Source organism: Hippocampus zosterae, chromosome 8 (genome assembly GCF_025434085.1).
Source record: "Hippocampus zosterae strain Florida chromosome 8, ASM2543408v3, whole genome shotgun sequence".
In the NCBI taxonomy this organism is placed as follows: Eukaryota; Metazoa; Chordata; class Actinopteri; order Syngnathiformes; family Syngnathidae; genus Hippocampus; species Hippocampus zosterae.
The window spans coordinates 12,206,066-12,233,196 of record NC_067458.1 but is presented as its reverse complement, the minus strand read 5'-3'; the positions used below and the strand labels follow the sequence as shown (position 1 = coordinate 12,233,196).

General features: G+C 41.7%; 3 protein-coding genes across 5 annotated transcripts in view; 1 reads left to right on the top strand and 2 right to left on the bottom strand.

Annotated features, from left to right (window-relative positions):
* LOC127606352 (uncharacterized) overlaps positions 1–27,131 on the bottom strand; it is a 674,358-nt gene that overhangs the window by 591,118 nt on the left and 56,109 nt on the right. The gene's annotated exons all lie outside the window — the stretch shown is intronic.
* On the top strand, positions 822–27,131 carry psmd1 (proteasome 26S subunit, non-ATPase 1). 2 transcript variants are annotated; one of them, XM_052074526.1, is made up of 25 exons: positions 822–995; positions 1,621–1,664; positions 1,752–1,825; positions 2,167–2,336; positions 2,515–2,723; positions 2,821–2,964; positions 3,089–3,315; positions 3,433–3,493; positions 3,573–3,701; positions 4,153–4,241; positions 4,338–4,416; positions 4,547–4,720; positions 4,840–4,951; positions 5,166–5,362; positions 5,514–5,609; positions 5,872–5,936; positions 14,178–14,292; positions 18,313–18,429; positions 19,009–19,111; positions 22,538–22,707; positions 24,658–24,750; positions 24,855–24,941; positions 25,504–25,665; positions 26,730–26,881; positions 27,002–27,131. In XM_052074526.1, the coding sequence occupies exons 1-24, from the start codon at positions 980–982 to the stop codon at positions 26,874–26,876; spliced, it is 2,880 nt and encodes a 959-aa protein (XP_051930486.1). In that variant the 5' UTR covers positions 822–979; the 3' UTR covers positions 26,877–26,881; positions 27,002–27,131. The 2 variants fall into 2 exon arrangements, with proteins under 2 accessions (XP_051930486.1, XP_051930485.1); XM_052074525.1 differs by having other exon boundaries at positions 25,444–25,665.
* htr2b (5-hydroxytryptamine (serotonin) receptor 2B, G protein-coupled) lies at positions 7,350–11,681 on the bottom strand. Its single transcript, XM_052074572.1, has 4 exons — positions 11,424–11,681; positions 10,340–10,928; positions 9,465–9,665; positions 7,350–8,952 (listed from the first exon to the last, which is right to left on the bottom strand). Exons 2-4 carry the CDS (start codon positions 10,596–10,598, stop codon positions 8,000–8,002), a joined length of 1,413 nt encoding a protein of 470 aa, XP_051930532.1. The 5' UTR covers positions 10,599–10,928; positions 11,424–11,681; the 3' UTR covers positions 7,350–7,999.

The window sequence follows — 27,131 nt, the reverse complement described above, 5'->3', positions numbered from 1 at the left end:
AAGTGAGAGGAACACAAGTCTCTTTGTCTCTCTCAGAAGGGATTGCTGATTAATGTTAATTTCTGTATAAGGTTTTATAATTGAATATTTAGGCAACCGATTCAGGGTGTCCCCCGCCTACTGCCCGAAGACAGCTGGGATAGGCTCCAGCTCCCCCGCGACCCTAGTGAGGATCAAGCGGCTCGGAAGATGAATGACTGAATAAATAAATATGTTTACCCTTGTAGTCTTTGTTTCAAATATGTAAAGTATAAACAGTGTTTACATATTTTAAACATGCTGCTTCCCACATACAAAAAAAAAAATCCTAGGGTTGGGGCAAGCCAACCCAACTTCGCGGTTTTTACTTATCGCGGCAGGGTGCCGGTCCCAATTAACCACGATAAGTGAGGGAACACTACTAATTTTTAGAATACTGTTATTTTTATTTGGTGCTATTCTTTTTGCTTGTTCACATATCTGGTTGGGTTTTTGTTACGGTACCAAAAAACCCAATGTGTGTTTATTATCTATTTACTTGTCTTGGTCAGTGTTTATTAAAGGTATTGAGTGTTGTGGCACACTTCATCATACCCGCATTCAAACGAGGAAACAACTAATGCACCGCAGCGCGTTTGTAGAAAAGCCTGTCTTCCGGTTGATTTTATTTTCATTCCCCTCTGTTTTACCTTTATTCTTTTATGTTTAAATACGAATGTTTTAAATTATTTCAGCAACGCGGATTGTTTTCGAAAGGAGATGAGATTGGACACGTTGCTTTTATCTTGTGGTTTTTATCAGGCTACAGCAAGGGCAGCTAAAATCGAGGTGAAGCGTCGGGGACCTCCGGCTTTGTCAAAAAGAAGTTAGCAGCGGCTTCGTTGGGTAGCACAGGTTTGCACCTCTTGATAGTTTAATTTAGCAAACCATAAAAATAATACGTACACAGCTACATTGTTGAACACCTATCCCGGGACAGAGGAGGGAATACAGGCTGACCATGATTACATCTGCTGGTAAGTTGTGAGAAGGACAATCTTTTTTTTTTTGCTAGCCCAAAGTTTAGCTAGCTGCCATTGATATAGCTGAGTCACATAGATCACTGTCTGCTGTCAGTGAGCATTTAGCCTACAAAATCTCCCGAAAGTTTATATTGTCAGTCGATAGTTTAAACACATTTACGACCAAAAAGCAAGCATATTTACTTTAAAATGTCGAGCCACATGGAAATGCAGTATGGGGGGATTTGTCCTTAACGCTGCCAATGCGGATCGTTAAGTAATAATATGACCCGTTTAAACTGGTACTATTACACTTAATGTCTATATAGGGAATAGTTACTAAGCATGAACTTTTACAGTATCAAACAGTTCCGTTCTACATCACTTCATTTAAAAAAAAAACAACCCAAAAAACACTGAAAGAAACGTTTTCCAAGTACGGTACCCGGATGACCGTGGCAAATCAAATTCGATTACTTGATACAGTATTTGTTCAACTTTCAACACTGGGAGACCCAAGTAATGCATCGAAAACACTCATGACTGATGCCATTGACAGAGAACAAGTGAGACCAAAACAAACAAATAATATGTAGGTTTTTAAAAAGTGTGGAATTAAATATCCTGTATTTTTCCCCAGCTGGAATTATTTCCCTCCTTGATGAGGAGGAACCACAGCTCAAAGTAAGACACTTATCACAGCCCAGCATTGAGCTACTCCCTTCAAATAAACAGCCCTGTTTAAGCCATTTCTTTGACTTCTGGTTGCAGGTTTTTGCACTTCAGAAGCTTGACTACCTTGTCAATGACTTCTGGGCTGAAATTTCAGGATCTGTTGACAAAATGTAAGTATATAATTGAAATAACCCCCCACCACACTCAGACACTCATATACATTAGTTAGTACTGACCAATAGTATCATTTTGTAAAAAAAGAAAATTGTAATGTGAAATTGACCACATTTTGGCAGGAGGTTTTGGCCCGACGGTAGTGATGTGCCAATGAAGATCCTCTTACACAAGAACTTAATGAGCATGTTTATTATGTTTACTATTGGCCTCATATTGCATGTAAATCATTGTTAGTTGATGTCATTGAGTGTAAACCAGTATGCCTCTGCATGTTTCATGTTTCAGCCGCATCATGTTTCATCCCGTCTTTCTTCTCTGTGTTTTACACTTGCAGCGAAGTGTTGTACGAAGATGAGACATTCCGCAACAGAGAATTTGCCGCTCTGGTGGCCTCAAAGGTCTTCTATCATCTTGGAGCTTTTGAGGAATCTCTGAACTATGCACTCGGTGCTGGGGATCTCTTCAATGTCACTGATGACACTGAATATGTGGAAACCATCATTGGTGAGCGATCAAAGATTATCACTACAGAATCTCTTATTATGAAGATCTAATGACAATGGTGGTCTGCACACTGACCCAAATGTACGTTGTACGCAAAACTGTTTTCTTGAAGGTCTCTCCAGTTTTCTCAGCAGAGAGGAAGGTGACACCGTCATAATGTACTGTTTTCTCCTCCTAGCCAAATGCATCGACCATTACACCAAGTTGCGTGTGGAAAACGCTGAGCTGCCAGAGGATGAAGAGAGGAAAAGTATCGACCCCCGCCTGGAAGGCATTGTCAACAAGATGTTCCTGCGGTGCCTCAACGACCACAAGTACAAGCAGGCCATCGGCATTGCCTTAGAAACTCGTCGCCTTGACATGTTTGAGAAGACCATCTTAGAATCGGTAACGCTCCCTCGTAATGCAGCTCATATGAGAGATATGATTTGTGTTAATGGCTGCTCAAAGAAGTGTTTGTTATGTAACATTTCCTCCTCTGCAGAATGACGTCAGTGGGCTTCTTGCCTACAGTCTGAAGGTGTGCATGTCGCTCATGCAAAACAAGAAGTTCCGCAATGAGGTGCTGCGGGTTCTGGTCAAGCTCTATATGAACCTGGAGAAGCCTGATTTCATCAATGTCTGTCAGGTAGCTCCAGATGTTGTCTTAAGAACACCATTACCTTTTTAGTGAATCTTCCAAAAGTCACTTCGTTCTACAATAGCATTTTGCTGCATGTGGATCAACTCATTTTTCCCCCTTATTCCTATAGTGCCTGATATTCCTGGATGATCCCCAAGCTGTCAGTGACATCTTGGAAAAGTTGGTGAAGGAGGACAACCTGCTGATGGCCTACCAGATCTGCTTTGACCTCTATGAGAGCGCCAGCCAGCAGTTCCTCTCCTCTGTCATCCAAAACCTGCGAACGGTTGGAACACCAATCCCAGCAGTTCCTGGTTCCACCAATACAGGCACTGTGTCCACTACAGATAAAGACAGGTGAGCATAAAGTTGAAATGAAACTGTGTTTGAATAAATAGGAACAACTCTCCTATCCTATGCACTGTAGTAATAAAAAAAAGCACCTTGTGCAGAGTAATAATTTTCTTTTCCCAGTGACGCAATGGAGACAGATGACAAAGCTGGCAGCTCCCCTGCAGGAAAGCCAGCAGAGACGGTAAATGAATTTGCAGCGATTATGTGTCTCTGTAGGGGGAAAAAAACCCCTCAAGTTTAAGCTCTCATAACATTCATAGAAGGAAGAGCCAAAAGACCAGAACGCCAAGATGATCAAAATCCTCAGCGGGGAGATGGCCATTGAGTTGCACTTGCAGTTCCTAATTCGAAACAACAACACTGATCTTATGATCCTCAAAAACACAAAGGTAATGTGTGAGTTCAGTGCTCTGTAAAAAGAGACCAATGACGAAGTACATGGGGGAAAAAATTGCATAAACACATACTTTTGCCACTCGGGTGTATACAATCGTATGAGCGCGTCATTGAACAAAATGAAATATGTACAGTATTTGTGGTGATGAAGTCCTTGAACATATTTGGTGGTTATATAATCAGTAAAGGTAAATAATATAATAATAATTTCTGTTAAAAAATTTGGAATGAGAGAGTGCCAAATTGTGCACAAAATACTATAAATGTGAATTTTTGAATATCTCCACATTTCGTCTTTTCAGTGCCCTAAAAACTTTTGCGTGGACAAAAACGCCAAATAGAAATTCCTGTTTTTGTGTGTACTTGGTCATATTTTAGAAAGAGTTGTTTGACATTGCTGTGACTTTTTTGCATTCTTATTTCAAATTTCCCATCTTATTTCAGGATGCGGTTCGAAATTCAGTGTGCCACACAGCCACCGTCATTGCCAACTCTTTTATGCACACTGGCACCACAAGTGACCAGTTCCTCAGGTAAGCACTTTGTTGAAAATGTCACGTAAATAAATATACAGATATTCAAAATTAATTACATTTCTAGCTTCTATTTTATTTTATTTTTGTTTACAGAGAAAACCTTGAATGGCTTGCCAGAGCCACTAACTGGGCAAAATTCACAGCAACAGCAAGTCTTGGTGTCATTCACAAGGTCCGTTAAAGTGACATTAATCAATAGAAACCATATTTTGCACAACATAGTATTTGAAATCACTATACAAAAATAATTGAGGTCACTAGTTATGCTCGTTGTTAAATTCTTGTCATTTTTTTTCTCGTAGGGTCATGAAAAAGAGGCCCTTCAGTTAATGGCCACATACCTGCCAAAGGACACTTCCCCTGGCTCTGCCTACCAGGAGGGAGGAGGCCTGTACGCTCTGGGCCTCATCCATGCCAATCATGGCGGAGACATCATTGATTACCTGCTCGGTCAGCTCAAAAACGCCAGCAATGATGTAAGTTGACCTCTAAATGCTTGAACATACAAATCCTGACATGTAACTCGTGCTTGAGGTGATATTATGCTTCCTACCTAATAGTGTGCCTCATTTTTTATTTTATTTGGTTCGAAAAGATTGTTCGTCATGGAGGTGGTCTCGGTCTCGGTCTGGCAGCTTTGGGAACCGCTAGACAGGATGTGTATGACCTCCTCAAGTCCAATCTGTATCAGGATGATGCTGTCACTGGTATGTGGAACCAACACAAAAACCTGTGACAGCCTTGATTGATTTTTTGACTCATGATCTGATGACAATTAGCTTCCACGTTGTTAGTATTTATTCAGAACAATGTCTTGAAATGATTCAGCGTGATATTAATTCATCCTATATGATTCACTGTACAGTTCTGCCGAAACATATTCTAGATGGCAAAAGTTACTGATCATTCGAGTCCTTCTAGGTGAGGCTGCTGGCCTGGCCCTGGGTCTAGTCATGCTGGGCTCCAAGTCTGCTCAGGCCATTGAGGACATGGTGGGCTACGCGCAGGAGACCCAACACGAGAAAATCTTGCGTGGCCTGGCGGTGGGAATCGCTCTGGTCATGTATGGACGCATGGAGGAGGCCGATGCCCTAATTGAGTCTCTCTGCAGAGACAAGGTAAACATCACAAGGGGGTACTTGTTGAAACTCTCGTAATTATCCACAGAAAAGGAAATGTTTCATTTATTGGGTGTTTGTACGAGCATCAAAGTGTAGCTTCAAATTCAGACACCTATTCTCAGAGCACTGCTTTCATTTTGACTTTTAGGACCCCATTCTGCGGAGGTCCGGTATGTACACTGTAGGCATGGCCTACTGCGGCTCTGGGAACAACAAGGCCATCCGACGCCTGCTACATGTCGCTGTAAGTGTTTAGTGGTTGGTCCACTTCACAAAGATATTCTAATATAAATGTTGCAACTTGCAGCTTAAACCCATCACGAGTGGCATGCAGATAAAGCCAATGCAGTGTTGCAAATCTGTCCTCTAGATGGCACCATCTGCATGCTAGTATCAATAGGAGACCCCTCATATTAGCTTTGAAGGTGTAGACCTAAGGATTATTTGCAGGGTTTGAAGAGGTGCTATATTAGCATTGATGAAATGACTGCTTCCTTTATTTTAAGGTGAGTGACGTAAATGATGATGTCAGGAGGGCAGCTGTCGAGTCCATTGGTTTCATCTTGTTCAGGTAAGGACCAGATGGAATCTATTATAATGGTATTAGCTTTATAATTCAGTCACAAGTGGTCATTCTCTTTGCATTACATGGATTATAGTTTTTTTTAATCCCACAATTATGTCATTGATATTTGTCCCTAATCTGGAGAAAAAAAAATCTGTAGAATCCCCTCTATTTGTGGGGGATAGCGCCGGGTGAAAAGCCACTTGAAGATGCCACCCATTGAAATGCATTGCAAAGACAGAAAATAGTGTTGTTGTTTGTTTTTTTTTCAACGCCGATAGGTGATGAAAATTCCAATAAATAATTTTCCACAAAAAATTGAGGGAAAATTAGGGAAGTGAGCCCCAAAAAAAGACCTCTTTACTCTCGCATACCCAATTTGTTAGGTAATCAATCGGCACTTATTTTCTTATAAATAGCCTACAGCTTGTCTTCCGGTTACTCGTCAAATGTGTTTTGTGATTTAGTATCGAGTAACCAACTAGTGTATTGACTTTTTTTTTTTTAACTTTATAGTTAAAAGATTTGACAATTTATTGTCTGTCTCCAGAACAGCATATTTAACTGAAACCACTCAAGAAAAAATCTTACAAAAAATGCTGAGCCTATAATGTACAAGTTTTATTATTATTATTATTATAGGAATGTACTATATTATTATTATTCCATTCAACCTCCAAGATGGTGTGTTTCGGACCAAGCAACCAGATCTGATCAGTGGGAGACAAGTAGCCTATGGATGCATTCCTGCTCTTGTTTGCTCTTGGGATACATACATCACTTCACTCAGGCAAAAATGTTCAAGAAATCATAAGAACTAACTTGCATGCCAAGATGAACACAGCATAATCTAAAGGGTTTATAAGATTTTTTTCTAAAATCCCCAGAGTAGAAAATGTTTTATATATTCATGAACTTAATGCAATATGTATACTGTACATACATAATTGGTAGCTTTTCCCATCTATAGAATCAAATGTCATCTCTTCAGACAAATTTTTGTATTCCAAATGTAGAGTTAATTTTTAGTTCATGGATCTCATTCTTTAACAAGTCTGTTTCTCCTTTTAATTGAATTTTCCCAAAACAATGTTTAGTTTGGAGGCTGATGTGTGTATTGGAATATTGTTGACAGTTTTGCTTGTGTTGCTTTTGGAAGGCGAAGACAATGTATGTCTGAGTTGGTTAGTTTGGACAAGTTCTGTAAGCATGGCAGGTGTCTATCCCCATATAGGCACAGTCAGAACCAGAAAAGACCAAGCCATATTTACAGCAACACCGAAGATGACATGTAAAGAGTTTATTTAACAGTCACAGAAAATGAATGTTTCTGAGGGAACACACACCATTTTGGCAACACATTTTTTTTCAGCATGTTAAGTTTCTTAGTGATGCATAACTTACATTTAAAGAGCCATTTTGTACAAAAAAAATACTGGATCATGTCAATACAGTTTAGGCAGTACAAAAAGCATGGTTTCTAGAGATGTAGACAGGAAACGAAGTGGCTATATATGGTCTGAGAAGGTTTATAGTCCAAATTAAGTGCATTTTCATCTTTCCACTTGACAGAATGTAAACATGACAAAGAGTTGATTGGATTTCACCTTTGAAAACGTTATCTGTTTATGTCAAATGTTTCTTGACCTTGCAATTTAAAAGACTCGGCATTGTCAACTTGGTCTTGATTGTCAGGGAGTGAATGATCTGTGGATAACATCAGATGCAGAATTTGACATTGGATGCTAGCTGTTTGAGTTTCTAAAAGCTAACAGTGTCATGTTTTTCTATATTTCGAGTGACAGTGGAAGAACAAAATGCATGATTTTGCTTTAGTTTTTTGTTGTTGTTGTTGTTGTTGTTTTTGTGTCCTGTAATATTGTACAATTGTGGGGTCAACCCCTACAGCCAGGTCTTATATCAAGGAAAGTACATTGCAAAATCACAGTCCAACAGCTTTTGAAGTTGGTGGTGGTGCAAACATCCTGTTTTGACTTTGAAAAAATAGGTTTTTCAGTAAGATCCCAGCCATGTCCTGATGCTCTCAGATCGATTGGAGTGTTGTAGCTTCATAGGCAGCTCACGTGTTCTTCCTGCTTGGCACCGTAGCTGTCCACAAAGTGCATTGTGTCTAACATGACACCGCTACATGAATGGGCAGATGACCGGCATCTCGGTGGACTTTGGGGGCCTACTGCCCCAATGCCGTTCCTCATGCCCCTCTTCATGAACAGTTTGGAGTTTTCGGCCATGGAAGATCTGAATGAAATTCTCGTAAGAGTCCGAGCAACGTTTGAGGTCTTTGGATTTCTGTCCGGCTGATGACTTGCGCAGGTCCTATAATTACAGGTGATGTAGCGTGTGAAGGCCTCCCTAAACGTCTTGTTGAAGAGTGTGTAAACGAGCGGGTTGATACCCGATGATATGTAGCCCACCCACACAAAGATCTCCATCAGCCGGGAGATGATGTTGATATCACAGCTGGTACACAGCACAGAGGTGACATTAGTGATGAAGAAGGGACACCACATGACCACAAAGAGAAGGAAGACTATGCCCAGCACCTTTGAGGCACGCTGCTCGTTGCTTAGAGTCTGCATTGACTTCTTTCCCATGGTGGACATTCTGCGGAAGGGAATTTCACCGATGGGAGCAAGCTTTGCCGTGCTTACATTGGGGTTTTCTTGCATCTTGGAAAGCCTGTCCAGCACATGAAACTGGTCAACTTGATTTGCGGTCCCAGCATGGTCCCTTTGGAATACTGTGGACACCGCTTGGTAGCTGAAGCGCTGAATCACCTTTGACCTGAGTAAATCGACCTTTTTGCGCAGCACATGGACAGTAAGAAGGTAGATGACCATCATTATGATCAGCGGAACAAAGAATGCTGCCATGGAGCCAAACATGATGAATTCTCGGAAGGTGTCCGTTTTAAGCTGGCATGTGTGGTTACTGTTGAAGGTGATGTTGTTTCTGGGTTGGTAGTTCTGGAGCCCCTTGATTGGAATAGGGATCGCTATACCTGGAGAGAAGAATAAGAAAAATCTATGAGTCTTAAGGGGAAATCTTGCCAGTTTATTTTAATGCTTCAAGTACAAAAATATGTTTTAGAATCCCATTTTGTAGATGAAATTCCATGGTATAAAATTACTGCTTTCTGTATTAGATGGATGGATATGCCAGTGGTCACAGACTCCGCTTTAAAACTGGAATCATTGACCCCAGTTGAGACATTGATGGTAACATCTCGGTTGTTTGATTTGATTTATTTTATTTTGATTTTGCTGTTCTGGTGTTGCCGAACCCACACTGTGTCCGTCCCAATGCTGCAGAGTATAACTGTTTATATTGCTTTTGCTTTTATTCCATCCGGCCTGTGTTTATGAGCTTATAAACCTAGTCTGCCATGGATCTTGCGTCAAGAAATGTATTTCAAAACCTTGCTCGTGTTTGAAATTTGTGGTTGCAGACATGGCTACAGAGATGAGTGAAATGGATGGGAAAGTGTAAGAAGACGTGAAGAGAAATGCTTACAAATTGATATAAGCCACACCAGTGCTATCTTGACCATGGCCTTGGCTCTGGATTTATACTGGCTGTGCTGTATTGGCTTCTTGATGGCAATGTAGCGATCCAGTGAGATGGCACACAAGTGCATGATGGATGCAGTTGAAAACAGCACGTCCAGGAAGAGCCAAATAGGGCAGATGAAGTCAGGAAGGGGCCAACCAGAATCTAAAGAAATGGTAGAAAATAGCAATTCACAACTGACATTTATGTTCCCCGAGCAGTGGATCTGCTATAATTTGGGTTTCTAATGGTGATCTGTTCTGGTCTTGCAGTGGGAGCTGTATCATCCAGTCAGGGATTAGAAATGGCAGTCGATTAGAAGTTCTCTTTGTTTATATATGTGAGGTACGACTGCTGGAAACAGGAGCGGTCTCAGGCTGTTGATGTCGCTTAAAGTTCTTGATCTTGATGTTCTGGAGACTTACTGTAATGTTTATTTCCACCTCCAGGCATTCATTTGGCACTTTAACTTTTGTTCCAGCACTGTTTTACTTTTTGAAAGGGACCCGTGGATAATTTTTATTGTGGTTTTGATCTTGGTGTCCCGATAGGAACCTTATTTCATAGAAATATGGCGTTTGTTCTCAAAGTTCTCTTTCTACCCAAGTCAAGACTCATGACCACACGTAATGACTTCTGAATTATTTCCTTTTAATAAGTCAATATATTGAGTAATAGTCAGGCCCAAAACTAATCAAGTGTCTATTCTTCATACAATTTACATGTTATCATTAAAAAAATGTTTGTGGATACATCTCTTGGATTTTGGTCGCAGGGTTTGTTTCACATGTTTGTTTGAAACCATTTTTATCAGTTCGGACTCCACATGTTTAACTTACTGTAGAGGACAGTGACCAGGGCAATTGGCATCACCAGGAGTCCCACCAATAAATCGGCCACAGCAAGTGACATCAGGAAGTAGTTGGTGGCATTCTGCAGCTTCTTCTCAAGTGACACAGCGAGGATGACCAAGATGTTCCCACCAATGGTGGGAACGATGACCATAAGAAAAAGCAGAGCAGCCCACTTTAACGGAACCCCAGAGGTTTCTGATAGCGAGCTGTCGGCCTCCAGCGGAGCCACATCTGACTGGGACATTGTGCTGTGAAGGTTCCAGCGGGCCTTGTTTTGGGTCTCGGCTCTGATCTCTGTGGTTTTGCGGGCTCGGTCAGCATTGTCACTAGTAGCCGCTGAGAGGCGCAGGCAGGGAGGCTGAAAAGCTCAGGGGCAGTGCGCTGGATGCCCCATACCTTAAGGAAAATACAACTATTAAAAAAAGAAAAATACAGACAGCCTCTGGATGATCGTGGAAATGTCTCCCGTATTGTTAATCCATAGACATGAAGTATTTCCACAGCGAGACACCAGCTGGAGTCCTCATGTTCCTACGTTTTCCCTGACAGATTATCCACTATCCATTGTTTCCACCTGTAATGACAAACAAATTCATTAGCGGAACAGCAATATTTAGCTGTTTTTTCTCAATACTGACATGACAGTTGACAACAGAAGATGCTTGTAAAAAGTGAGGAATATTGTTTTGAATTTGTGAAAATGGCTTTTCAATTTAGAGTTAAAGTGCATAAAGAGTGATTGATTCAACCTTTATTGAACCAGGGCACGGCACACCACCAAACAAAAATGTCACCAGAAGAGGATACTTTTTGCCATCGAATAGATCATTTATTTGTTCTTTATGTCATTATACAGTAAGTTCCTGGCATAGATGGATGGATAAAGATACTGTACATTATTTGTTCTTAATAAATAATTTTCTCACCAATTCAGTGAAAATTGACAAGTTCCCACGGCACACCGCTCGAGCTCTCGCGACAAACTAATGTCCCCGGCCGGACTCACTGTTTGGGAATCACTGCTTTAACACACTAAAATGTTCTGCATAACTTTGCAACGGTTTCTTACCTCTCCTGAATGAGTTGCTTAGAGATGTTTCATCTCTTGAAGTTCTCTTCCAAAAAGACCACCATTATATTTGTAGCCCTTCCATGTAGGACCATGAGACAATTCTCTCCATGTCCATGATGAGTGTTTGGTTTTATGTCCAAAATGTCCAGCTATGCATCACCTCCCATGATCACAGCTTTAGAACTTTCAGATGATGTGGCTTGTGCCTTTCTCTTTCCTTCTGGCTCTCCAGCCTCGAAAGAAGTTGTCATTGCTACTTCTTTCACCCTCCCTCTCACTGTCTCTCCTCTCCTCCCCTCCCTTCCCTCAAGTCTTCGTGAGTCACGCTGTGTGCATATTGTATGAATGTCTTCATGGCAGCCGCGTACCAGTGGTTCCTGGGGGTCTTTTTTTTCTTCTTCAACCCAGTGTTTAGTTCTGTCATTTTCTCGTCTTACCTCCATTACACTTTACACTAACAAGAGTATGGGCTGAAGTAGTAATGCAGTTCTACATTTTACCTCCATTTGTCCACTTTTTAAAATTCCATTTTCCCTCTTGATCTTTTGAAATGACTCCACTGAAGTCTTGGCAGTTGCAGTCAACTTTAAAAGCAGATGTGAGGTATTTAAAAATGTAAAAGACTTCACAGATGGTGAATGACTCTTTTCCGCCTGTGAAAATGTGAAAAATGTTACCAGTAAATCTGTTCCCTTATGTCCTTAAAGGGTAGTCTCGCCTCTATCCGCTTTAGTCAAACTATTGTTCTTATACATGCCTTGTTTATTACAACACTGACCAGGTATGTTCAGTCTCTTTGAATGATCATGTGTCGCAGTCAGGAAGCATGTTAAATGATATTATCTTTCAAGTATTGCCACATATACATGGATAATCTGTTTTCCTGTCACATTGGTTTACTGCTTGACACTCCTTGCAAAGGCCTTGCCTTGGAGGGGCAAATAAACCACAGCTGTATCAGCTGCTGCCACTCCTCTTTTGATACTTTTGAAACATACACACCATGATTTAGTACTTAATTAAACAGCCCAACGATACAGTCATAGGATGTCACAGGTGCTATTGTAGGATGTCACCTGACTGCCAGAATCGAAGACTGGTACTTTATACCTCGAACTTAATCTCAGACTAAAAAAATAATGTTCAAGTTATTCTTTCCTGTAAAGTCAACTATTTTCTTTAATGTTTTTTTTTTCCCCCCTAAAGATGGCGCCCGAGTAGGCAGCCTTCGGCAAGTGCTCTTCAAGAGCCTTGCTTTTTTGTTCTTTTTTTGGTGTTTTTGTCTTTTGTTTTGTCACATGTTGTTTGTTGTTTCATCGTGCGGACCTGATATGGACTGTTTTCAGCGTTTTTTGGCCACGACATTCGTCAAAGGAGAAGCATCTGTGCTTGGTGGCTGCGCCTTCTCGGCAGCACGCCTGTACCAGCACAGATTTTGGTTGGGAGGAATGTCGGTGCCATTGACTGTCGGTGCTGGACAGACCTGGGGCGCTTGTGTTTTTTGCGCCTGTCATGGGCAGCATTTTTCACAACCTCGTTTTGTTCAGTGGCTATGTTGACGCTGTTGGACAGTCGGCGTTGGTGCGGCTGAATGGATGGCTGCTGAAGTTGAGGATGAGGAGAGAGGAGCGTTGGCGCAGAGCGCTGATGCGCATTTGGAACTGTGAGTCGCCGCTTAGAATTGAAATGGATTTCCATGGGACAGGAGAAGTGAACCAATCTCTTTTCGTCAATGGATGCTACAGCTTCTTGTTGACTTTGTAACTTAGCTTGTAGCTGACGTGTACACATTTTGAGCATGACGTCTCTGATCCACTGGTTAAAGGAAACTTTGATTCTCGCGTCTTTCATCTCAAACTGCTTCAAACAACAAAGCGTGTGATGGAAAAGTGGTTATGCCTGCATGACTGTCTGTGTTTTATGTTATGTGTTGTGTTTATTGTTTTACTTGATGTTAACTGTTTTGTTAAGTGCTTTGTTACAGCTGCCGCTGTTGTGAAAGCGCTATATAAATCAGCATGTATTGTATTGTATTGTATTGTATTAAATCAAAAGTCCTTTTTTCTCTGAATTAAATCAGAAGTACATCTTGATCTGACATTGTGTGTTTGAACTCTTCTTTTGAGTGCAAAACAAGTTGCTAGCATGTGCAGGTAAAAAAAAGTATTTTTCTTAATGTAAAACTTGATACACACAGCAACCTAATGACAATAAAATACAACCTCTGAATTGGCTTAAGGATCAATGAAATATTGACCTAAATCATCTTTGGTTTCTCCTGTTGCTTTCCACAACTTGCAGTCCTGTTAAAAGTGTCTGTTGTAGAAATATATAATTTTAGTTCTTACATACAAGTGTAACAGCATTTGCAAATCACATCCCAGCGTGTCGTTTTTAACACCCAACACACTATTTCATTTTTTTCCCCGTCATAGTTGTATACAGAAACAAATTCCTTCTTTTTGAAAGATGGCTCGAACAGACATTCCCTAACACAGCTAGATCTACAGTCTGGCTGTGAAGGTTTGTGTTCATTTGTTCAATTCCTAAAACAGATTCTTGGAACAAATCCTCTTGGCAGACCTTCTGGACTGAAAAAAAACCCTAACATATTTTTTGATCAATATATGTAATGGTACTTTTAAATGTATCCAACCCACCTTGTGACTTTATGTGACTCCAATAGCAGCATTATTTAGTTTTTGATTCTGTTTGCTCATAGTATCAGCCTTTTTTCACTTCTCTTTTCAGAACTCCTGAGCAATGCCCCAGTGTCGTGTCACTTTTGTCAGAGAGCTACAACCCTCACGTTCGCTGCGGTGCTGCCATGGCTTTGGGCATCTGCTGTGCCGGAACAGGCAACAAGGTGAGCTACCTCGTTGAAATGAAAGTTCCACATGAACACTCTAGGTTAAATGAATGATCTGCAAATATACTGAAAGTATGACATCAAATGTGAAATACCAATCTCACGCCACTCTTATAAACAACAGACAATGTTGAATTAGTTGTCCAATTAGAAGAGGGTCTTACGTTCACAATAACCTAATTAAAATCTACCAATGTAAATGATTCCTTCAGTAGTTTTCATTTCAAGTTTTAAAAGCACCAGCTCGAAAAGGAATGGCCGAGTGTGTATACACTGCTGCCCCAGCTTATTAGGCCCTTTATTGGGAGAGTGATGGTGTTGTGGAGAGAGAAGTAGGTCACTTATTTAAGGAATCAATTATTTTGTTGTAATTTATACAACTTCTCCTTGGGAAATTGTTGCTACAACGTGGTAGCTTTTGTCCACAATGAAAGGAGGGTGCTTGTTGATTGTACAGGAGAAATGTATTAATTATGGGAGCATGATTATTTTATATATTATGTTTACTCTGACCACATGAATTTTTCCAGTGATTTACATTTCACAGACCCCCACCATCCGCCTTCCGTCAATGCAAGGCAAGGCAGCTTAATTTTAAAAGCACAATGCACCTCGGTATGCTTCACACAAGCAGACATAACACCGCCAAGCGTTTACAAACACACCAGTTAACGACTTTCAGAAGCAAAGCAGAGAAAACAAAAGTATCTTACAAAAATAACAAAAAGAACATACATTGATAACAATTAAACACTTTAAAAACTTTAAAACATTTGAAAGTAAACACTTGAGGGTAGGTTTATAAAATAACCATAAGAAAAAAATGATTTGAAAAATTTAGAAGATCTTCATCACATCAATGTGGATTTAAAAGCATTTACACTAGGGGCCGGCTTGACTTCTTGGCATCTTATTCAGTTTGTGTGCAACATAACTAAACCAAGAACTAAACTGATGCTTAGAGGGGTTCAAGCCTTTTTTGTTGCTAGTCCCTCTCTCTGGAATGACCTCCCAATAAGATAAGATAAGATAAGATAAGATAAGATATCCTTTATTCGTCCTACACTGGGGAAATTTACAGCCTCCAGCAGCAAGAATGTATGTAGAAAGAAATAAGAGAAAAAAACAACAAACATCTTTCAATTAAATGCAATATGAACACAAAATGGATAAATCGCAGTACTATTTACAATTTTCCTTCACATCATTTAATTATTATTATTATTATGATTGTTATTTTTTATTCTTCAGCCTGACAGCAGTCGGTAGGAACGAGCGTCGGTATCTCTCCTTCTTGCAGCGCGGGTGTAACAGTCCTGGCTGAAGGAGCTACCAAGTGCTGTCAGGGCGGGCTGGAGGGTGTGGGAGGGACTGGCCATCATAGCTTTTAGCTTAGTTAGCATCCTTCTGTTGCCCACCTCCTCCAGAGTGTCAAGGGAGCAACCCAGGACAGAACTGGCCTTCCTGACCAGTCACTCCAGTCTCTTTCTGTCCCTGTCAATGAACATTCGGCAAGCCTCCTCGCTGCCCATCTTCAAAACCCTCCTCAAAACTCACTTGTATTCTTTGGCATTCGACTCAGCATGACTTTGATTTGTTCTTGGTTTTCTACCGCCTTTATTACCGATTTGTCTTACTGTTTATTGTGCATGTTAAATTGCTCCATGTACAGCACTTTGTATGCACCGATGGCTGTTTGACAGTGCTCTATTAAATACTTTTGACTTGACTTGATGACAACTAATGCAGCTTCACCATGTTCACGTTGAACTCTGGGCTCCACTAATTGAGTAGTCTGCAGTAGAGGTAAGATCGAGCCGCCCGAGTCGGGTCGGGTCTTAAAATGTCAATCATTGCTTCAGGTTCGGGTTGGGTCGGTTCGAGGCCGTCAATAGTTTTGGCCACGAGAGACCATGGTTCGCAAAAAAAAAAAAAAAAAAAACAGAAGTCGCCTCATCACAACACGTACTGTACTAAACTCTTGCAATGACAATTCAAAGAACTCCTTCCTCTCTCTGTCTATGATCCACCCATCCTTATTCTTTTTTTCTCCCTGCTTCTCTCTCTTATAATGCCGTGCTAGATTCTTAACACATTCAGTACCAGACAATTCTGGACCAAGTCTTTAAAAGCGTCTTTGGGAGTGAATGGGTCAAAGACGTACTGCTGCGGTGGTTTGCGGCCCAATTTTCAACCCGTCAAAATGACGGACGGCCTTAAATTTCCCCCGTCCACTCTTTAAAAAAAAAAAAATCCGTCAATGATAGAAAATTGTAATAAGAAATATAAAAGATGTAAATGTTTATACAGTGTTGTTTAACTTAGATTTCGTTCCAAAAGACAAGCTTTGTTATCAGAAATCACCTCTCATCCTCCCGAGTCCTCACAAATAAAATATGAAATGTCGGGTTTGCTTCGGGCTCGGGCCTGCAAATCAAGCTAAGTGATCGGGCTCGGACCTGGTCGGGCTTAAATACCCTCGGGCCGAATCGGGTCGGGCTAGATTTTTTTAGGACCGATCTTAGCTCTAGTCTGCAGACCTCAGAGCCCTACTGGGTTTTTAATCAGTATTTCTATGTTTTCAGGATCCAAACGATTCAGTGTTTTAAAGACCAGGAGCAGGATTTTAAAATCTACTTTCTAGCTGATTGTGAGCCAGTGTAAAGCTTTCAGGACTCGAGTAATGTTGTCTGACCACTTTGTTCTGGTCAGAACCTGAGCTGCTTTCTGAATGAACACAGCTGTTTGATGCTCTTTTGAGGGAATCCAGTAAGATGACTGTTGCAATAATCAAGTCTACTGGAGATAAAAGCACGGATAAGTTTCAACTGGTCTGCTTGGAGCATGCAACAAGTCAGTCAGGATATATTTTTCAGCTGTTAAAAGATTGTTTTCGTGATTGATTTGATCTGATTGCTGAAAGTCATGCCAATCAACACTCCAAGGTTTCAGACTTGGTCTTCAGTCTCTAATGACAGCAACTCCAGGTGATTCTAATAGCAAATATTTTTTCTTTATTTCCAAAAACCATTACTTCTGTTTTTATTTTTCTTTAGCTAAAGAAAAGTTTGGTTCATCCACTTGTTAATTTGCTCTAGACAGTGACACAGTATCATAAGTGAACTTACTTTTATTCGGGGACATTGATAAATAGAGCTGTGTGCCCTCACTCTAGTTATGATAGCCCTACGCAGGGTTAACATATACAGACAGAATAAATGGGGTGCAAGCACTGACCCTTGAGAAACCCCTTGCATGTCAGAGCCATTTGATCAGATTTCAAACTTCCACTGGTCACAGAGTAACTCCTTTCCTCCAAGTAGGACCGGCACCATTTGAGGACTATTCCATTTAATCCCACCCAAGTTTCCAACCAGTTCAAATGGTATGTCATTTGTATTCAATTGTATTAAATTCTGCACTGAGATCCAGTAAGACGAGCATCGACACATTCGCTATGTCAGTGTCCAATCTTATGTAACTCAGTCCTTTCATAAGAACTGTTTCCGTATTGTGATGAGGTTGAAAACCTGTGGTCAGTTGATGTTGGCTTTTCCTTCGAACTTGTCACGACTCAGGAGACATGTTGTGAACCTCCTCTCCCGCATTGACTGAACAGGGTGGTCTCCCCAACCCGACCCTCCCACCCCAAACTTGTCCGTAAACGTTACAGATGTTAACTCTCAGTTAGATGCAGAGTGAGAACTGGAAAAATCATCTCTCTGACTTAATAGGAGCAAATTGTAGAAGGCGGTCCTTGTTTTAACTGTAATACAGTTGTCCTGGGCAACCAGATATGGATGACACTAATCTCATTAATTAGTATGGTCTTGTTTCCTCTGTTAATAATGTTTGTCCTGAACACATGTTCCCCCTGTTGCACCAATGTTGCAGTTACAAATGACAACTAGATCATGTGCCTATTTGTGCCCCTACGCACCTTGTAAGCAGCCTAGAAGCTAGTAAAAACTCTTGATTCTGGCTCAAGTTTTTTTATTGTGACGGTTGTTTGTGCAGGAGGCCATCAATCTGTTGGAGCCTATGACCAATGACCCAGTGAACTACGTGAGACAGGGTGCTCTCATTGCCTCTGCACTCATCATGATCCAGCAAACGGAAGTTACCTGCCCCAAGGTTTGTCTCTCTGATTTTCTCTTAACAGATATCCTCGACAGCAACTCATGTTCATGAATTTTTTTTTTTGGGGGGGGGGGGGGGGGATTTGTTTGAAAGCTGAAGGCATCAGCTTTAGGAAGATAGAGGTGAAGAAACGTGTCATGGCACTCCTGGAAAATAACTTGTCCTAGCATAACTTCACACACTTGCCCTGGGCTCACCTAATATATTGTCACAGACGGTTAAGAAATGCCAGACACCTTTTCAGACTGTACCACGATTTTTTTCCTCCAAAGCTGAAGTCCCATGCCGAATTCTGCATGAGCCATTTTTTCCCAAACATAGGAATTTTTGGGCAGTATGACATCCGTGACTATTTATCGACTTTTAATCTTACTGTTCGTTTGTAGTGGCAGACAACAGCCTTATTTCTCTTCATTTATATCCTCCAAAATAACATGCACTAGACATGACATGTTGTTTTGCAACCATGTTTCTCCCTTGATCTGGCGAATGAAATGAAGCACTGTTTCTTTCATTATTCAAGCAGGTGCCTATCACTTGGATATGAATAGGGTTTTCTCCTTTTGTCTCCAGGTGAATCAATTCCGACAGCTTTACGCAAAGGTCATCAACGACAAGCACGATGATGTTATGGCCAAATTCGGTGCCATCCTGGCCCAGGGAATCCTCGATGCAGGTGAGTGTGTACCATATTTTATGTTGAACATTTTTTAAGACGGACAGTTGGCCGAGCAGTGTTGAACTTCCAAAATGTTGGATTTTTGGTTTCAATCAAAGTGCTTTGAAGGGAAAAAAAGTGCCTTAGAGGTCATCAACAAAGTCATATTAGGCACGAGTAAATCCTGCGAGACGTTACAATTTTATATCATTCATTCATCTTCCGAGCCGCTTGATCCTCACTAGGGTCGCGGGGGATGCTGGAGCCTATCCCAGCTGTCTTCGGGCAGTAGGCGGGGGACACCCTGAATCGGTTGCCAGCCAATCGCAGGGCACACAGAAACGAACAACCATTCGCACTCACACTCACACCTAGGGACAATTGTAGAGTGTTCAATCAGCCTGCCACGCATGTTTTTGGAATGTGGGAGGAAACCGGAGCACCCGGAGAAAACCCACGCAGGCCCGGGGAGAACATGCAAACTCCACACAGGGAGGCCGGAGCTGGAATCGAACCCAGTACCTCTGCACTGTGAAGCCGACGTGCTAACCACTGGACTGGAACCGTAAAATTTTCTATACAGTCAAAGTTCAAGTTGTGTGATGCTGTGATAAATCACTTGGCAGCTGTTGGAATTTTAGAAAAGGCCGATGCGGTTATAAAAATCAGGTTCTTATAATGAACCTAGATGATAGTCAGTCTGTCACTGTTTAAAAAAAGCGAAATTGCAAATCCATAAACATGGAATGTAATTACTGCATGCCAAGTTGAAGCCAAACTCTGTTCCACTCCTCTCCTGTGGAGTGTATGGCCTTTTCAGTGGAATTGACATTGATTCACACTTTGTCGCAGTGTAGGAGATCAACTTGGCAGACGATAAGATGTTTTCATCCCTCACTGCATGTGAACACTGTAAAACAAGCATCGCTAACGTCAGTCGGTGGCTTTGTACGTGCGCCTCCTAATTGGAGTTCCTTCAGGCAACCAGAGTAAGCCTCCACGCCTGACCACCCGTGCACCGTGACTCTGGAACAGATCACATTAAGGTTCATTAGCAGCCGGCGTTTAGCGCGGCTCTGCTACGCTCTGCGCCATATGGCCCGTTGGTGTCCCGCTGCTAATCGTGTTTGTCTGATCGTCTCTGCCGTTTGTGGACTCAAACGCACCAAATGGCTTTACATGTGTGAGGTCCTAGCTCTGCACTCACACCGACACAGAACACACCAATTTTCTCATGTAAACACAAAGCCTTCGAAAGAAGCCATGTTTTTACATAGTAAACGCTGCGGTGGGCACTCGTGAGCATTTTCACATTTATCAACCGTCTGCCTACGTCTCTCAGCCCACAGGGTTGCTTTTAGTCGTTGACAATGGCTGACAACCAAGTCATCGATCAAATGAAGCCCATTAAGCGCAGTCATCAGTGCACCATGATGACCTCACGGGACGTCCTGATGATCCCTTACCGCTGGGATCACTTTTCACATTGTAGAGGTGCTTCTAACTCCTTTTAACTTGCAGGGGTTAGGTGTGCTTTTAGGACACTTGGCGTTGCAGCGCCGAAAATTCAAACACATCTACCCAGGAAAAGCATCCCTCCTCTTTCATACAGACACCTTTGATGTATATTTTGTTGTCGACTTTTTCTTGGAGCTTTAGAAGTGCCGTGGTTATTGTATTTAATTTGAAAGGCGGAGGTGATTTGCTCTCAGTTTAATTACCACTACGCGTCATTACCAAGGAAATGTCGCTCCGTATTTAGTGTTCACTGCTTCCCCGTTACATCTCACTTGTACATCTATACTCTCTCCGCTGCCCTTCGCCAATAGAAAGTAACCATCCATTTGCACTTTCACCCTTAAACATCATGTATTTTGATACTGTCACGGGAATGTTGGTTTTTGATTAAACTGGATCCTCAAAGGTCCACCACAATCAGTTAAGGGATGCTGCTCCACCTCCCTTTTTGAATAGAGATAACATTTTCCCACAGGAAAGGATCAAAATAAGTCGACCTATGTTATTAGTAAATTAGACGTACCACGGCACTTGGAATAACCAACTGTCTGGGGAACTCATTGGTCAAGTGTTCTTAACCTGCGGCCACATTTTGAAGAGGCTTTTCAGGAGCATACTTGGCTCCATGTCAGCATTCAGTCAGTGGATTGGAAGAGTTTCCACCCTGGGTCAAGTCACTCTGCCAGGACTAAATGAGTTGATTGACCTCAAGTCAGTGTTACCTTGATTGTCTTGGCTGATTTAATTTGAAATGGCGTGACCCACTCCCTTGAACCATAATTTCTGTTCATCACGACAGGACCTGACAGATTCATCTTGGTTCCCTCCTATCCGTCCTTCCTGTCGTCGTCTTAACCTCTGAACATTTTCAAATCAACCCTATTGTTTGCCTGTGACAGAGGGAGGGCGTTTGCACTCAATGTTTTTTACACTGTTGAGATACTTTTCTGTATAAGAAGTCACTCGTAAAGGTCTTAATTTGTGGCGAAGTTTCAACATTTTAGAAATCGGCCTTCTTCATTTGTCAACATCTTCAGCAATGAACACACGAACGCTCTCAAAATTGGCACCGATAACTTATTCAGAATTTTTCTGATCCGATAAGGAATAGTTATTGGACCGGCAAGCAGAAACAAACTTGTAAATGATTTCATCCAGGATGTCACAAACAATGCAGTCTTTGGGTTGATGCTTTTCCATGACAGTCTGTGCCTGTGTTGTCGACACGCCACAAAGTGATCAATAGATTCCCTGTGCCAAGTTTGAAAGTTGTTGGTCCACAGTCAAACTTCAATCATCAGTAGCAATAATGTATGATCCCCCCCACCCCATTTATCTTCTTCAAGCTGTCAAGAGTTCCTCTTCTCGGTCCGTGTTGTGTTGCCTTTCCATATTCCGATGATGTGAGAGGAGTCGGACATCGTCCAACTGTTATTCGCAAATGGTTGTGTTGTCACACTCGGTGTGGAAATGTGCCACCCTCGTGTTAACTGCTCGTCACCAGCACTCTGATTTTTGATTTTAATACCACTTTTATGATGTGCACCTCCACATCCACATACACAACCATCATCAAAACAGTTCTCGGTTGTCTTGCTCCATCCAAATAAACAATTACAGCGCAGTTAACAATCACATGTCACAATCTGGTTCAAATTATGGCACTTTGGGTATTTGAGGTCGATGATCCTCTCCATGCATAATATAGCTTTTTTCCCACCCATGACAACTGGGGCAGAATTAGCTTGACTTTTGGACTCATCCGTTTGCCTCGGATGGAAAATGAATGGTACATGTTCGAAACCACCGCTGGCTAATTTAACCACATACTCAGCGGCAATTTTCAATATTCCCCCTTTAACTTTGTAGTGTGACAAAGTAGCAGTTATTATTATGTATCCAAGTGTTGTGCTGTCTGTGTTACAGGTGGACGAAACATGAGCATCTCACTTCAGTCCAGGACTGGTCACACGCACATGCCGTCGGTCGTGGGCCTGCTCGTCTTCACCCAGTTCTGGTTCTGGTTCCCCCTGTCACACTTCCTGTCCTTGGCCTTCACACCCACTGCCATCATTGGCCTGAACAAAGACCTCAAGGTACTGACAAATCACAGAGCCTACTGATTCAGCGCCCACTGAATATTTGCGTAGTGTTTCAAATATGCTGTGTATTTTCTTTACTTTTTTTTTTTTTTTTAGCAGCCCCAAGTTGAATACTGTTTACGCTATTGATGTTTTCAAGATTCACGAGTAACTCTGACCATGTTAAAGTCAAACTGTTAGCTGTGGAGAGCAGCACAAGCGTAGTCCCAACAGTCTTGAGAAGCTGTCAGAGGGTTAATAACCGCCCGCAGGCATCGGTCATCCCGCTGAGATGTTTCTCTCTGCCTCATGAATCAAAGCTCCAGGTCTGCTCTATGTCTAAACGCATACTTGACCTTAACAGTAAAACAACAATGCCATCATTAAAATCCACCACAGATGAGCATCTATCATGTTCTGACTTGCATGTATTTTTTCCCTGGAAAAGGAAAGCTCACACATTTATCAGCTATATACTTTATTTGTACATATTACCGATAATTGAAAAAAAAATATGTTCCACTTCTAACGAAATTCCTCTTCAATTGGTTCTGTTTCCTGTTTTATTGATCTATAATTTTTAGTTGTTCATCTTCGACTATTTCAACCATATGACAGATGTTTGAAATATTCCCGATATGATGGATCACAAACTAAAGGCTTGACCTGTGCTGTCTTTTTGACACGTTTGTTGATTCACATTCTCGTGATAAGTCAAAACAGTCTAAAATTAAAAACTCTAGCGCCCGCCCTGACAGCACTAGGTAGCTCCTTCAGCCAGAGACTGTTACACCCGCGCTGTAAGAAGAGATACCGACGCTCGTTCCTCCCGACTGCTGTCAGGCTGCTGAATAAAAATAACAACAATATAATAATAATTAAATGATGTGATGTGTGTGATGTGAAAAACAGTTGTAAATAGCACTGCGATTTATCCATTTTGTATTTATATTGCACTTAATTGAACGGTGTTTGTTTGTTTTTTCTCCTTTCTTCTTTCTACCCACATTCTTGCTGCTTGAGGCTGTAAATTTCCCTAGTGTGGGACAAATAAAGGATATCTTAATTTTAAATAACGTTATACATGAAATTTTAAAATAAACTTGACACAAATGCAACATATTGATGGGTTGGGGTAACCCTAGCCCTATATTTCTACATCTTCCTGCACTTTGTTCACACACAACAATGTCATTTCTCTCAACTCTCATGACCTTTTGAAATAACCTGTGAAAAGTCGTGGAACATTTCGATTGCCATGAAGTGTCACTTGTACGTGTTCATGTACTGATAGATGACTGACGTGTCTGAGCATTCTCACGTAGAATACATCGATCTGTTGGCCACATTTTATTTGTCGTTGACGTCGTGGGAGGGAAAAAAAGTCATTTGACACGCACATTAAAATGTGTTTTAAGAAAATGCAACATAAAAGTTAGCACATGTGCAAAAGGAAGTGAATCTCTGGTGGAGAAATTCTTGGTGGCGAGCACATCGATGAGATATTTCTAGTAGTTGGCCACCTCTTAATCCTTCAAATTTCTTGGCTGGGTTGGCTTGGAAACTGGAAGCCACAGCTCCCAACACAGGTTTTCTTGTGGCCTGCGGGCTGCGAGCTCCCCATTAGGCCATCTGATGGTTGTGATATAAACATTGAGGTGGCTCCTTCAGGAGGCAATTGGTTTATTGCGGCAGCCAATCTGGGGTAGCCAAAATCTTGTCTGAGTTATTGGAGATCAAGTACTTAGTTCATTCAAAATGCACACGTTTTTAGGACTGTACTTTTGCATTGTGCGTTTTCTCACAATATTCTGTTGATCCCTAATCAAAAACCAGTCGAATTGGAGATGCACACATTTATCCACCAGGGAAATTCATTTTCCATTGGTCAATTCTTTGCAAGTGAGCAAAGTTTAATATTCAGCAGGATTTCAAATAAAAATTCCCCCACTCGATCCTCTTCAGATGCCCAAGGTGCAGTATCGCTCCAACTGTAAACCTTCCACCTTCGCCTACCCGCCAGCTTTGGAAGTTCCCAAGGAGAAGGAGAAGGAAAAGGTGAGCAAAGACACACAGGTCACTTCTTCCTTTAGCATGTTGTGTTACTGTCTTCTAATAATGTATATCTATGGCGCTTGTGCGCGCGCGCGTGTGCCTGGCAGGTCTCCACTGCTGTTCTCTCCATCACAGCCAAAGCAAAGAAGAAGGAGAAGGAAAAGAAAGAAAAGGAGGAGGAGAAAATGGAAGTAGTGAGTGCCATTGTATTTATTTTTTCCTCATTTAAAACATTTGACAATTGTCAACTGTCTCCAAGTGGCTTTACATTATTTCCTTTTTAGTTGAGCACTTTTCAAAGCTAACATGTTTGGATGGGCCGCTAGCCAGATCGAGTGGACTGAGAGGCCATTGTTTGGTTCTCTGTGCCATGTTATGTCATATCTTATCTCAGCTCTGGTGCTCGGAATCAGTGTGGAACCTTCTGGCAACTGCCGCAGTCCTCTTGATTGATTGATTGGCTTTAGGGAAAGGTGGGAGCCATCCAGTTGGTGTCTCTATACATGGTGGACCTTTTTAAAACGGCTAACTGTACAATGAGATATCTGTCTGTAGTTTAATTTTAAACAAGTAGAACAGCCACATCTAAAAAAAAAAAAGTCCATCTTAATTAGTTAATAACCCCCTCCTTTATTCCGTTGTTTCGTTGAAAGACAACAATTATCTTCTATTACCTTTTACTGGCCAACAAATCAGCTGCTGAGACAAAGCAAGAAAAAAAGAGCTCAGGCTGAACACACACTGCTCGTGCGACAGGAGGTGCAGGAAGGTGAGAAGAAGGATGAAGAGAAGGAAAAGGAGAAGAAGAAAGAGGCGGAGCCCAACTTCCAACTGCTGGAGAACCCGGCCAGAGTGATGCCAGCCCAACTCAAAGTACTCAACATGCCCGACACGTGCCGCTACCAGCCCTTCAAGCAGGTAACACTCCGCCCCCAGCCTGCACGCACGACCCATCCCAACAACTGCATTCCACTTGTACTTCCATAACGTCCGCACACGTTGACAAAATTGTTGGTAACCCCAAGTCAATGAAAGACAAACCCACAGTGGTCACTGAAATAACTTGAAGATGACAAAATGATAAATAAACATGCTAGTCCATATATATTTTTTTCTAATCTAGTGGGACGCCTTGCTTCTTCACGCCTCCGGTCCATATTTAGTGTGGTACACACCACATCACCAAACAGCATAGACTCCTTGCCTCTGTTTAAATAGTCTGAAGACGCCTTTGATCCTAATTGGACGACACGCCTTGGTTGGCCCTGTGTTCGAATCATTTTCAGTGTTTCTGTAGAAGTGCCATCATTTTGGTTCAGGCCTGTTTCATGAGTTTGTTTTTAAGGCAATTCTGTTTCATTTATTCTTAGCTTTAGTTATTTCTGTGACCGCTGTGGATTCTTCTTTCATTATAAGAGCGGTAGCATCAATTTTGTGCGTGTGTGCTGTAATGCAAGGATGAGAATAGATGCAGCAGCAGAACATGAGGCCAATAAAAGAGCCTCTCAACTCAATGGTTCCTGCTGTAAACGCTTCCAACCAATCGGCACGCAACACCATCTAGCAAAGAGGAAGTAGTCTTGATTGGCCCGCTCTCCTTGTAAGGCTTTGTTTTGTCATTCACAGGAAGTGAACACTTTTATAGACCTGGCTGGACGTCTGCACCGTGTTGGCTGCACTGCAAGATTAAACATGTGCATCGGCTTTCATTCATGTTCCCTTCGCTGTATCACCAACAGTTCCACCAAGTGTATAACTCTGGGCTAAACATTTCCAAATTTGAGCAACATTTCCGAGAAATAAATCCATGATAAAGTTTCTGAGCCGATATATTGCTTCATAGTCTACCAGAATGGCACAATCGGTGTCAATATTCAGGGAAATGCTGTACGAGTTTGATGCTTTTGGTCCGACATTGCTGGAGGATGACCAATAGCCAGCTGAAAGCCAGTTATTAATGACACCTTTGTTTGTTTGTTTAGCTGCACACAGGCGGCATCATCATCATGAAGGACACCAGCGAGGAAGAGGAGGAGCTAGTGGAGCCGGTCTCGGCTCACGGCCCCAAAATCGAGGAGGAGGAGCAAGAGCCTGAGCCCCCCGAGCCCTTCGAGTACATTGACGAGTAGATCAGGTACGAAACAAATTTACAGCTTTTTAATTGAGAAAGGGGAAAAAAATACTCACTTTGGATCTCTGCTGACCTGGACGCATGCATTTGTGTATGTATGTGTGTGTGTGTTTGTGTCTTTAGGCCTCAAAAGAGAAGCTGTACTTCTGTTCACTCTTTGTTCTTCCTGCCGCTCCCGTTGGTCAGGCAGGAGCCATTTACTTATTCGCCTTGTATTTTATTGTGTCTATACAATAAAAAGACGTATATAAAA

What these genes read in the sequence shown, in the direction of transcription:
- psmd1 (XM_052074525.1), top strand. An exon ending in TGATCCTCAAAAACACAAAG is followed by an intron (nt 3,702 to 4,152) that starts GTAATGTGTGAG and finishes ATCTTATTTCAG; the next exon opens with GATGCGGTTCGAAATTCAGT. An exon ending in AGTCTCTCTGCAGAGACAAG is followed by an intron (nt 5,363 to 5,513) that starts GTAAACATCACA and finishes TTTGACTTTTAG; the next exon opens with GACCCCATTCTGCGGAGGTC.
- htr2b (XM_052074572.1), bottom strand. Translation starts at nt 10,598, where the DNA reads ATGTCCCAGTCAGATGTGGCTCCGCTGGAGGCCGACAGCTCGCTATCA. An exon ending in CCTGGTCACTGTCCTCTACA is followed by an intron (nt 9,666 to 10,339) that starts GTAAGTTAAACA and finishes CCATTTCTTTAG; the next exon opens with ATTCTGGTTGGCCCCTTCCT. An exon ending in GGTGTGGCTTATATCAATTT is followed by an intron (nt 8,953 to 9,464) that starts GTAAGCATTTCT and finishes TCTTCTCTCCAG; the next exon opens with GTATAGCGATCCCTATTCCA.